Source organism: Hetaerina americana, unplaced genomic scaffold (assembly GCF_022747635.1).
Source record: "Hetaerina americana unplaced genomic scaffold, ioHetAmer1.1.p SCAF_65, whole genome shotgun sequence".
In the NCBI taxonomy this organism is placed as follows: domain Eukaryota; kingdom Metazoa; phylum Arthropoda; class Insecta; order Odonata; family Calopterygidae; genus Hetaerina; species Hetaerina americana.
Genome location: NW_027287261.1, coordinates 927,497 through 938,036, shown reverse-complemented (window position 1 = coordinate 938,036; position 10,540 = coordinate 927,497). Strand labels below are relative to the sequence as shown.

Here is a 10,540-nt window from a genome sequence, read left to right as displayed (position 1 = left end):
AAGGATAGCCAACAATAAGAAAAAATTATTTTCCATTTCAGTTCTCTATTCTTCTAAAACCTACTAGTTGGCTCAAAATTGTAATTATTACGACTTCGAAAAGCATAAATGTAGAAAACACAGAATAAAAGGAGAATGAAGCATACTCTTCGAGCTCCCGCTGGCCAAAATAATCTGCACCAGGAAAATCAAACCCGTAATCCACGGTGTCAACGGCCGGCCCCACTTATCGTGTTTTAATTAATAGTTATTTATCGAGGGAAATTTAGTCGACTAGGCAAGATCGCGTCGTAAAAAAATAATGGAGTTGCACCCATTAATATTAAAATGCAAATATAAATATTAGTGCGAAATGGAGCTAATAATAATTGATCAATCTCCGAATGAATAGCAGTACCACCAGTGCTATAAAATCCCGGAAAAATGTAGCACCTTATCAAGTACGACAGTCAAAACATTCCTCTCCGTAAAATGCATCTTACGACAATTTTTATGGAACTGATACAATAATTTTCCATAGTTAACAGATGGCCTTGTAAAATTACCACTTTCAACATATGTGGCTTCAATAGATTTATGTCACCCGTCTGTTTCCAAAACCATAGGTTTTTGGATAGGGGAGGCAAGAAGACCAATAAGGACTAGGAATCTTGGCGTCTGATTTAAAATAGTTACGGAAGAGGCAACAGCACAATGTGAAAAATTCAAAAATGTTAACCGAACCGGGATAACATTTACCAAGTTGACTGCCACAGGCAGTATATAATATCTTAATAAGTAATATCTTAATTTCAAAGGCATAATTATCTTAAAAAAATAATACATCTTAATTGTAAGACAATTGCTTTTTTATTTTACAAACGGGCATTAAAAATGTCTATGTGTACTGATTACTTTACTTGTATACAGAAAAGAGATCATAATATCCACAAAAGTTGTTGAGTAATTAAATACCTAGAGCAACCATGTAGACAAAAGTCAAAGGAAGATACAGAAAGCCCTGATACTAATATGTTGATATTGGCATTAAAGATACAGAGAATTCCGCATCTGGGCCAGGGAGGTTTGTATTGGGATACAAAGCTCTATGTATCAACACACTGAGTATCAGAGTAAAAGCCTGCACAGAAGAAATTATTGTGCTCGGTTCTGTTCTTTTGAAAAAACCCTGGATTTTGAAATACACCTACATCTTGGTGACTATTAAAATTTTTTTGACCCTAACTTTTGCCCACTGGCCATGTTTGTTCAGAGCTATTATTTTTTTTACAAAGCCATCCCTGCTTTTTATGCAGTCATTCTTTGGCAAACGGTATTAGAGGGTCTTATTTGGATACGTTTCCTTGAATGTCAAAAAGAAGAATTCAGAACGGTAAAAAAAGGAAAACTATAGGACTGCTGTCCAACAAATGAGGCAGACTAAGAATCATTCTCCTTCTGTTCTAAAATGGATTATTGATGGCCAAGGAAAAGGCTGACTCCAAAAATGAAAGCCAGAGAACATACAATTTTATTATCTATTATATGATAAAAAAATAATTCCTCAATTCAGTCCCAAATTCTACCATATTTCATGTACCTATATCTGTTTCCAAATAATCATTGTACACTAATACCCATTGTACACTTCATGATGATTCTTATGAATAGCATTGGGTTGGCTAAGGTAGGTTTTGAATGTACACGGCCTATACCATCTGTTCTATATACTGTTTGTTCCACCTACTCCAGTTTATGAAATCCATAATTGCACCACAACAAGTGCTGGATGAGCTTTTTACACATCAATACCAGCTAATCAGCTGAGCATGGAACTGTCATGCTGGAAATAATTTGACAAAGTTACCTGGGCAGAATTTTTTTTCACTTTGGTGATTCTATGAAAAAATCACAAAGCCAAAAACCCTTTTAATAATATAGCAGGAAACAATTAAGGTGTTTAATGTAAAATAGTTTCCATGTATTTCACATCTCTGTCCCCAGAAATTAGTTATCTGAATTTCTTAGCTATCATATTAGCTGAAGACTGAAGGAGGGACAATTAATTTGCCAACAGTGTTTACCAAATCTAAGTAACTTGTTGCCCTGTCCTTAGGTCATGCACTCCGCAAGCCAAGACAGCCTAGGCAAATATACCTCCTATAAGCTCTGGTAAATGCATCTACCTCTATCTTACAGGCTGGGTTGCACCTGACGTTTCCTATCAGTAATCTTTAACCTCACTGAGCATAATGGTGATGAGAATTATTAATTTTCCAAAGAAGTCTGGGTGTGATAATAATAATAATTTATTCCTTGTCAGCAATCACAAACTATAGTCGTCAAAGGAAGATCAAGTACATACAAACATGGGTAAAACAGTGGCACATTCAAATTAAAATTACACATGGAGATAGTTTCAAATCAGTAAAATGTCATGAAAAATAATTTTATTTGCAAATACACATCATGAGTAGAGGAAGGGTGTTTTAAGGAATGGCTTCTTACCTTGATCTTCAACAAGAGGATAAACAGAATTTATTATGGTTAGAGAAAAGTGTATCAAAAAGGATTGCAATGGTATGGTCTTCTGTCTGAGACAATGAGTTGATTCTTCCTACAGTATAAAGCAAAGGGATTACTGGGTGTGATATTGGTATTCCAGGATTTAATAGGCTGAGATAGGCTTTAGCTGCCTTAGAATATATCTATTTAGCCAAATCTTGTTTAATTTCATATCATTTTTCTTTCTTTGCTTAAAGCAACTGGAAAAGATGTACTTACTAGGATTTTGGGTATCAAAATAAGGGAAGTGTTTGGGTTGATAAGTGTTTTCATAATGCATTCAATACTCGTCCTTGGACAAATCAAGAATTATTATTACTAAATGATTTAGAAAAATGATACTCGGCTCACATTTAATGAGACATTATTCAAAATTACATTGATTGACTGATAGTACATATCATAACATGGAACATCAAAATATATAATACTATTGTAAACAGGAAATTTTCCATACAAACATTATAATGCAGTATGCTCAAGATTTTACTTCAATTGACAAAATATACAATTCATTAAAGAAATACAAAAATGTGTTATTATATCATTATAAACAATAAATGCCAATTAATTTAACACCAACATTTTCCACTGAGTTCAAGAAAGGTAAGTTAATACCCTTACACTCCAAAGGATACAGGAAAGACTGATCTAAAAGTAGGTGACAGTAAACATTTATTGGTGATTCAAGGTAAAATTCCTTTGTTGACATAGGCACAACACCAAATAATTTAGCCGATTACTGACCAAGTCATCCACTGTAATTCTTAACAGGTAAACCTATGTATTTCCCAAGTGCCCCCGCAGAGACAACCACGTGCCCAACGCTGATCCCATGCCCTGATGGCAGCAGTTCTGAAAGAGCTGTGTACTTGGGCCACACCTCCACATCTAAACAAAATTCAATCAATGAAGATTTTTATCAAAGAGAAAATGGCATAAAAGATAAACTTGAGAATGACCTTTTCATGAACTTGAATTGAGTCTTTAACATAAACATTTTGTCATTATGACAAGTGAAATTGAAAATATGATTTTATCAAGTAATCCAATCTGATAACATATTTATTCAGAGACATGGTTTTTCAGGAGAAAAGGTGTGAAAAGTATCAAAGAAATGAAAGACTATGAAAGAGATTTATCCAATATACATACGGCTACATTCATATGATAATAAGCCTCAGTAAAAAGCTAATTTATTACAATGCTGTTTAAAAACTTCCTTTGACTACAATTAAAATTCTACTCAACTGAATCCAAGCCTATGGCTCTGCACTGAAGTACTGATCCATTTCCATCGACTTTTCATCCAATTTCAACAAAATTTTATAACAATGTTTCTCGCTGTCACACACTTTAGGAATCTCAAAGTCAATGTAATAAGTAACAGCAAAAAATTATTTTGCGATAGTTTGGACACAGAAAAAAAACATTCAAGACTAACCTTGTGCACTGCTTAACAACTGACGGCTTTTTTCCCAAGTAAATGTGCCGGACAACATCCATCACTTGACCAGAACCAAGTACATTAGCTCCATCATTATTATTGGCTCCAATCCCAAATTCTGGAGTGGTATAGCGCAGAAACTCAGGTTCTGTGCCAAACTCAAGCTATCCATTAAAAGCAAATAAAAAAATCAACACATGATTGGTGTTCTCATTTAAGCTTACTGGTTATCAAATACAAATCCAAGCCAAATGCAAATGACTTTGCTATAATTAAGTTATTCTAAAATCAAGAATTCTATGAATTTGAGAACTATTTCATTGAAAAGACTATTTAAATGAAAAATGTTCAGCGAAAATTCAAATTTACATTGGCAGTGAAACCAGTGGAAAAATATGTCAAATCTAGGCTTACATGAAATTGAGACATGCAGGGGGATATTTAAAAACATTATTTTTATGCTTAATGAATGAAATATTTCAAGATTATGATAAATAATACCAACAATTTGTTTTCACAAGAAGATGCAATAAATGTAAACAAGGAGGCCCAACCTGAGAAGCTTGAAGCATAGTAACTTTTGCTTCTCATAAATGATGTTCTTATTGATAGTGTAACCTTGCCATTGTTTTTTGAGCATCCACATGGAAGCAACCTTAAAATATTGCTGAGTACACGTACCCAATGTCTGGATATTCTAGTCACTCCCTTTGAAGCACCCATTTCCTTAATTTTGTCTTTATTCTTGAAGATAGTGCAAATCATTGAAGCCCACCAATTGCATGTTCATGCTAGATTAATTATGCTCACACCTAGTTCACACTTATCAATGATTTACTTTTCATTTCTGCAGTTATTTTAATGCTCTTATAACTGTCTTCGTGTGGTTTTTCTCCAGGGATATTTTTAACACCATGCATAAAATTGAAATTAAATTTAAAATACTTTGCCTTTCCACATAAATCACTTTTATTACTACCTAGGTTTCGTTATGGTATAACATCATCAGGTCTAACGATACCTAGGTAGTAATATAAGTGATTTATGTGGAAAGGCAAAGTATTTAAAATTCAATTTCAATATGAAGAATTTCCACCAAGTGACGCCAGAAACTGTTTCATTTATCCATGCACAAAATATTATTACATTTAAAACAAAAAAAATCACAATTAAAACATCTGAAGACAAGTTTGGAAAAATATGTTATTACTAGTGACACCAATACGCTAATGGAACAAGTGCTAAAGATAAACTTAAGTAGCAGGCATGCAATCATTACAGGAATGCCCCTCTCTTCATCACTCATCATGTGAAATGTTGCTCATAAAGTGAGTAATTTATGAAGTAGTAGTTTTATGGGAGGTGACCGACAGCTACGGGTATTTGTGCCATGGATGGGAAAGGAAGGGTGGAGAGAAACCTGGCATAAGCCTCCTCTTAAGGAAAGGCATAAAGGGGTCCCCAGTTTAACATCCCATCTGACAGGACAGCGTACCCACTCAAAGTGCTCTCCACAAAGCACCTCAAGTAGGGATCGCTAAACCACTGAAAAATATCCGCCGTCTCCAGGATTCAACCCCGGGCCATCTCAGTGGGAAGTCAGTACATTAGCCACCGCACCATCCCAATCCCCAAGTAATTTTTAAAAATGAATTACTTGCAATGCTAAGTGCTTGTTAAACAAGGTTCCATTGTATTATATTTGAGAATGCTGAATAGGAATATAAAAAGGCTGGCATTGTTCTGCGAGGGAGATCTGAATATAAATAAATAAAATAAATGCTCATACACAGAATGTTTTTCTTAATTTTTTCAAAAATTACTTAAATAAGATGGTGAATATTAATTAGGTGAGCTCTGTAAAAATTAAAACTTACCAGAAGAGGCAGAGCTTGGTAGGAAAGCAATGGAGATGCAACACCAATATACAGTGTAGGGGGGTTCATTACTGGAATCATGACTTGACTTGGAAGTACACAACAGTCATCTGTAAATAAAATAAATATTCAGTATTAATAATTCTCAATTAATATGATGACAATATATCAATAGTAGTTGAACAAATAATCGATTACACAGTAAACTCTCGATTATCTGTGCTTGGATTATCCATTTTAAGGATTAAGAATGCTCCTCTTTTCCTAGCACTTGAAATTTTAATAAATTTACAATTGAAAAGAATGCTTTCAGACTTTGATATACTGTTTTGGAAATAAAAGTTCCTTGGCTAACAATACCAGTTTGAAATACCTCGGCTTTCTTAAAGGTTTTTAATTTCACAAAATAAAAAGTTGTCAATAGTATTTAATATTTCAATGGAACATTTTTGTGCCTTCTGTAATTATCATTATCGTTTATCTCGCATCCATTAGCCATGATAATTCCGTATTCTCCTCTAAGCAATTACATAGCTTAACTGAGCAATAAATAAGTCATTACCTACCTACACCGCATTATTTTGATTGCTATCCTATGACAAATATGAATCTGTATCAGGAATCCTTTTTTTTTTTAAATTCTCACTTCACTAGTCCATGGTTTCCATAAATATCCATTTCTATTATGATCCTATTGTCCACTTATTCGGTTATCCATATTTTTCAATTACCCATGCTTCATCATGCATCATCCATTGGCACGGATAATTGCGAGTTTACTGTGATTCAACATCGTATCTTTTCAGAACATTAGTAATTACTTTCAGAGAAGGAAAACTTCTCATAGGAAATTCTCATTTTTACTTCCAAAGACCATGCATTCCACAATTCTCCAGATTGTTTAAGTAAACCCTTTGAAATACAAGGTCTGCCCCAAAAGTTGAAGGACTTCTTTTTTCCCGGATAGATGAACCAACAGGTGGCAGTTTCTCTGGCTGGGTTCGAGAAGGGAGAGTCTCAGAAAAGACTGGTGACCGGTGGCAGTTAGCTCCCAGCCTTCGCGGAGTGCGGAATGCTCATTTGTGAAACCTATACAACGTGACCTTGTTACCCTCCATCATGAACTGGTTATTGGAACAGCACTACGCCATCAAATTTTTCATGAAACTGGGCATAATCAGATAAGAGACTCATGGCATGCTCAAGACAGCTAATGGTGATAATGCCATGGGCAGATTGGATGTCTTTAAGTGATAACTGTTGTTTCAGGAGGCCAGAGAAAATGTCAAAGACACCAAATTTTCAGGATGCCTTGACCTCAAAAAGTGATGAAAACCTTGCAGGAGTGAAGGTATTGTTGGACAGGGATCGCAGATTAAGTGTTCACATGGTTTCTGCTGAAATTGGATCCCTAAGTGTGATGTGCATCGACTTGTGACCAAAAATATGGGTATGAAAAAGTTGTGTTTTAAGTTGGTACTGTAAGAGCTTTCGGATGAATAAAAGGAAAGTCACATAAGGATCTGTCAAGAGCTTCTCGACCCTGCCTCAGCCACCCTACAGCCCTGACGTTGCCCCACCAGATTCTTCCTTTTCCCCTGCCTCAAATCCATACTGAAAGGATGTCACCATGGCTCAGTGGAAACGTTACAACAGCGTCCCTGTGATAGGGAGCTTAGCATCATTCCGGACACCACCTTCCAGAAGGCATACAAAGTGTGGAAAGCCCACTGGCAGCGGTGTGTGGATGCATAATGGTGCTACTCCCAAGACTTAAGTGTGAATGCATCAATTCTGGCAATCATTTTTTTTAATTGATTCAGTCTGCTACATTACAAGGGTATTTTACCAGAGTCAGTTTAACTACCTAAATTTTTCTTGCATTATTTGATTGGAAAGTGATTATCTTAAGAAAAAAATGAAAATATTTACCCTGATCATATTATATTCCCAATTTTTCACTTAATAATTCGCAGAAAAAGATAATAAGTATAAAAAAATGCCTTTGGTAAAAATAATCCTTTAAATGGATGATCATAGAAACAAAAAACTAAATTGTAACAATCAGCTGAAATTCTGAGAGTTTAATACACAAATATACTTGTCTAAAATTCAAGAAGTTTATATTAATGAAATGTAATGGTTGTGTGGAATTTGCAGATTCAAAATTTGTAATTCTATTTGGGATTTATATGATCGTAATAGTAGTAGTTTTAGGGGAGGTGATCAACAGCTGAGGTCATTTGTGCCATTAGGGATGGATGGGAAAGGAGGAAGGGTGGAGAGAAACATGGTGTCGACGTTAGCCTACTCTTAATAAATGGTGTCACAGGGTCCGCAGTTTAATGTCCCATTTGACAGACGGTGTACTCACTCAAAGTGCTCTCCACATAGCACCTCAAGTAGGGATCGGGATACAACTGAAAATATCTGCGGTCTCCAGGATTTGAACCCAGACCCTCTTGGAGGGAAGCCAGTATGTTAGTCACTGCACCATTCTGATCATCAATAATGTGATCTACAGGTATATCCCATTGACATTTCCTATACACCTGTCATGTATTCTCAACACCGTACACTGTGCCTGCTGGACAAATAAATATATTATCATTATCATAAATGTGTACACCATAGAAAGCTGTGCAACATGTAAACAAATAAATCAACTTCAACACTAAGATGTGGATTTAATTACACATAATCCTGACAGAAAACAGCAATTATCTAGCACAGACATTTGATCATTGGCCACCAATTTTATAACTAAATTCCTTCAAAGTAATTTACCTATGAAAAGTATGTATTAAACGGTCTTGAATGACTTTCTTCCAAGTATCAAAAGAAATTCCTTTTGCTTTTCCTGCATCATTTCTTCATAACCTCTGCCTGGCATCATGCTGTCTAAAAGCCTACTATATGCCTCCATCTGCCCCACATACACAACATTCTCCTCTCTATCATAATCTAAAACATCCTACTACCTTTTTAATCTTTTCTCCAACCACTTTTTCTGCCATCTGAATTTCCCCAGAAACTTCCTTTGCTTGACCACAAATTTCATGAAAACATTGTTTTCCTCTCTGAACAGAGTTACTTCATTTTCCTAACAGCCTAACTTATTATCTCCATTCTTCACCACACTCACATCTTAAAAGCCTCCGATCTATTCTCATCCACTTGCATCAAAGACCAGGCTTCAGTTTCATAAAGAAATACAATCCATATTAAAGTCTTAACAATATTTTTTTGCATCATTACTTGATCTTGCTCTTGTTATAAATTCTCTTCATTTATCAAATCATTTTTTTGCAAACATAATTTTTCTAAATTCAATACTGCTATGCCTATTTTCCCTTTAAGCTCCCTAAATACATGAACTACTCCACCTCCTCATTCATTCCCTCAACTAATGTTTAGCTTAGCTTTCTTCCTTCTTGAGAACCTCATTACTTTTGTTTTCTTGTGGTTAATATTCATCCCATACCTAATTCATTGTTCCTGTAAGCACTCCATAATAACTGGGATAACAAACAACACCCTTGGGTGTCTGACAAATTACATCTTGATCATTAGCAAACCAAACTGAATTAAATATCTGTCATCCAATGTTTGTTTCCAGCTTAATTTCAAACAAGTTTTGAATAAGCTACCTATAACTCAAAACTATTCCTACATTCCACATATCTCCATCAACTCTACAAAGATATTTTGATTGTATTCTGTGTTACATTCAAACTCTCATCACTGCTATGGTATCTTGTGTTACTCTCCACTTTCTGACCCAAAATGATCTTTCTCGAAGTAGGTGATAGAACTATGAGGGTAGGCTGAAAACTAATGCACACATGATTGTAGACCACAAACAAAGACCTTCAGAAGCACTCCTGGTGGCATGTGGAAGTAACATTCCCCCTAAACATGTATGCACAGGTTTGAGGTCGTTACATTCATCCAGTGTATTTTGAGAAGTGGAAGTATGGAGTGGTGTTCTAGTGCTATGTCAATGCAAGTTAAACAGCGTGCTGTTATCGAATTTTTAACCGCTGAAAAAGTGACTCCTACTGAGATTCATTATCATTTAAAGGTTGTTTATGGTGACGATGCTGTCGATAGGTCAACTGTAAATCGATGGGTAGTAAAATTTCACGGCTGCGAGATTGGAAAAGCCACAATAGTCGATGAAACATGCAGCGGACGTCCAATCACTGCCATAGACCATATACATCCCAAACTCGTGGAAGATGATTTCATTCAAAATGACCAGCGAATCACTTAAAAGTGTATCAAAAACCATATCGGAATATCCAAGGAAGAAGTTTGTCATGTTAAAGGCAGTCTGGTGCCAATAATTTTGCAATGGGACACTGCTCATCCACGCACCTTGTGCACAACTGGAGAGGTTCTGCAAAATCTGAAATTTGAACTGATTCCACACCCTCCTTATTCCCCCGATCTTGCACCTTGCGATTTTTACTTTTTTCCTCAACTCAAGAGACACTTCAAGGGTAATAATTACACCTCAGACGATGAGGTGAAGGCAGCTGTCAAGGCCTGGATTCGAGAAAAGTCGGAGGAGTTTTTCAATGATGGAATGAAAAAACTTGTTACATGTTGGGAGAAATGTGTTAGCCTTAACGGTGACTATGTTGAAAAATAAATATATGATTTAAAT

General features: G+C 35.5%; 1 protein-coding gene across 1 annotated transcript in view; it reads right to left on the bottom strand.

Annotated features, from left to right (window-relative positions):
- Positions 1 to 2,880: 2,880 nt before the first annotated feature.
- The window catches only part of MED16 (mediator complex subunit 16), a 34,958-nt gene continuing 27,298 nt past the window's right edge, over positions 2,881 to 10,540 (bottom strand). The window contains exons 13-15 of the mRNA XM_071594626.1: positions 5,869 to 5,978; positions 3,989 to 4,155; positions 2,881 to 3,435 (exon numbers count right to left, since the gene is read on the bottom strand). Coding sequence (XP_071450727.1) covers positions 3,312 to 3,435; positions 3,989 to 4,155; positions 5,869 to 5,978 — 401 coding nt within the window. The 3' untranslated portion in view covers positions 2,881 to 3,311. The remainder of the gene's footprint in view (positions 3,436 to 3,988; positions 4,156 to 5,868; positions 5,979 to 10,540) is intronic.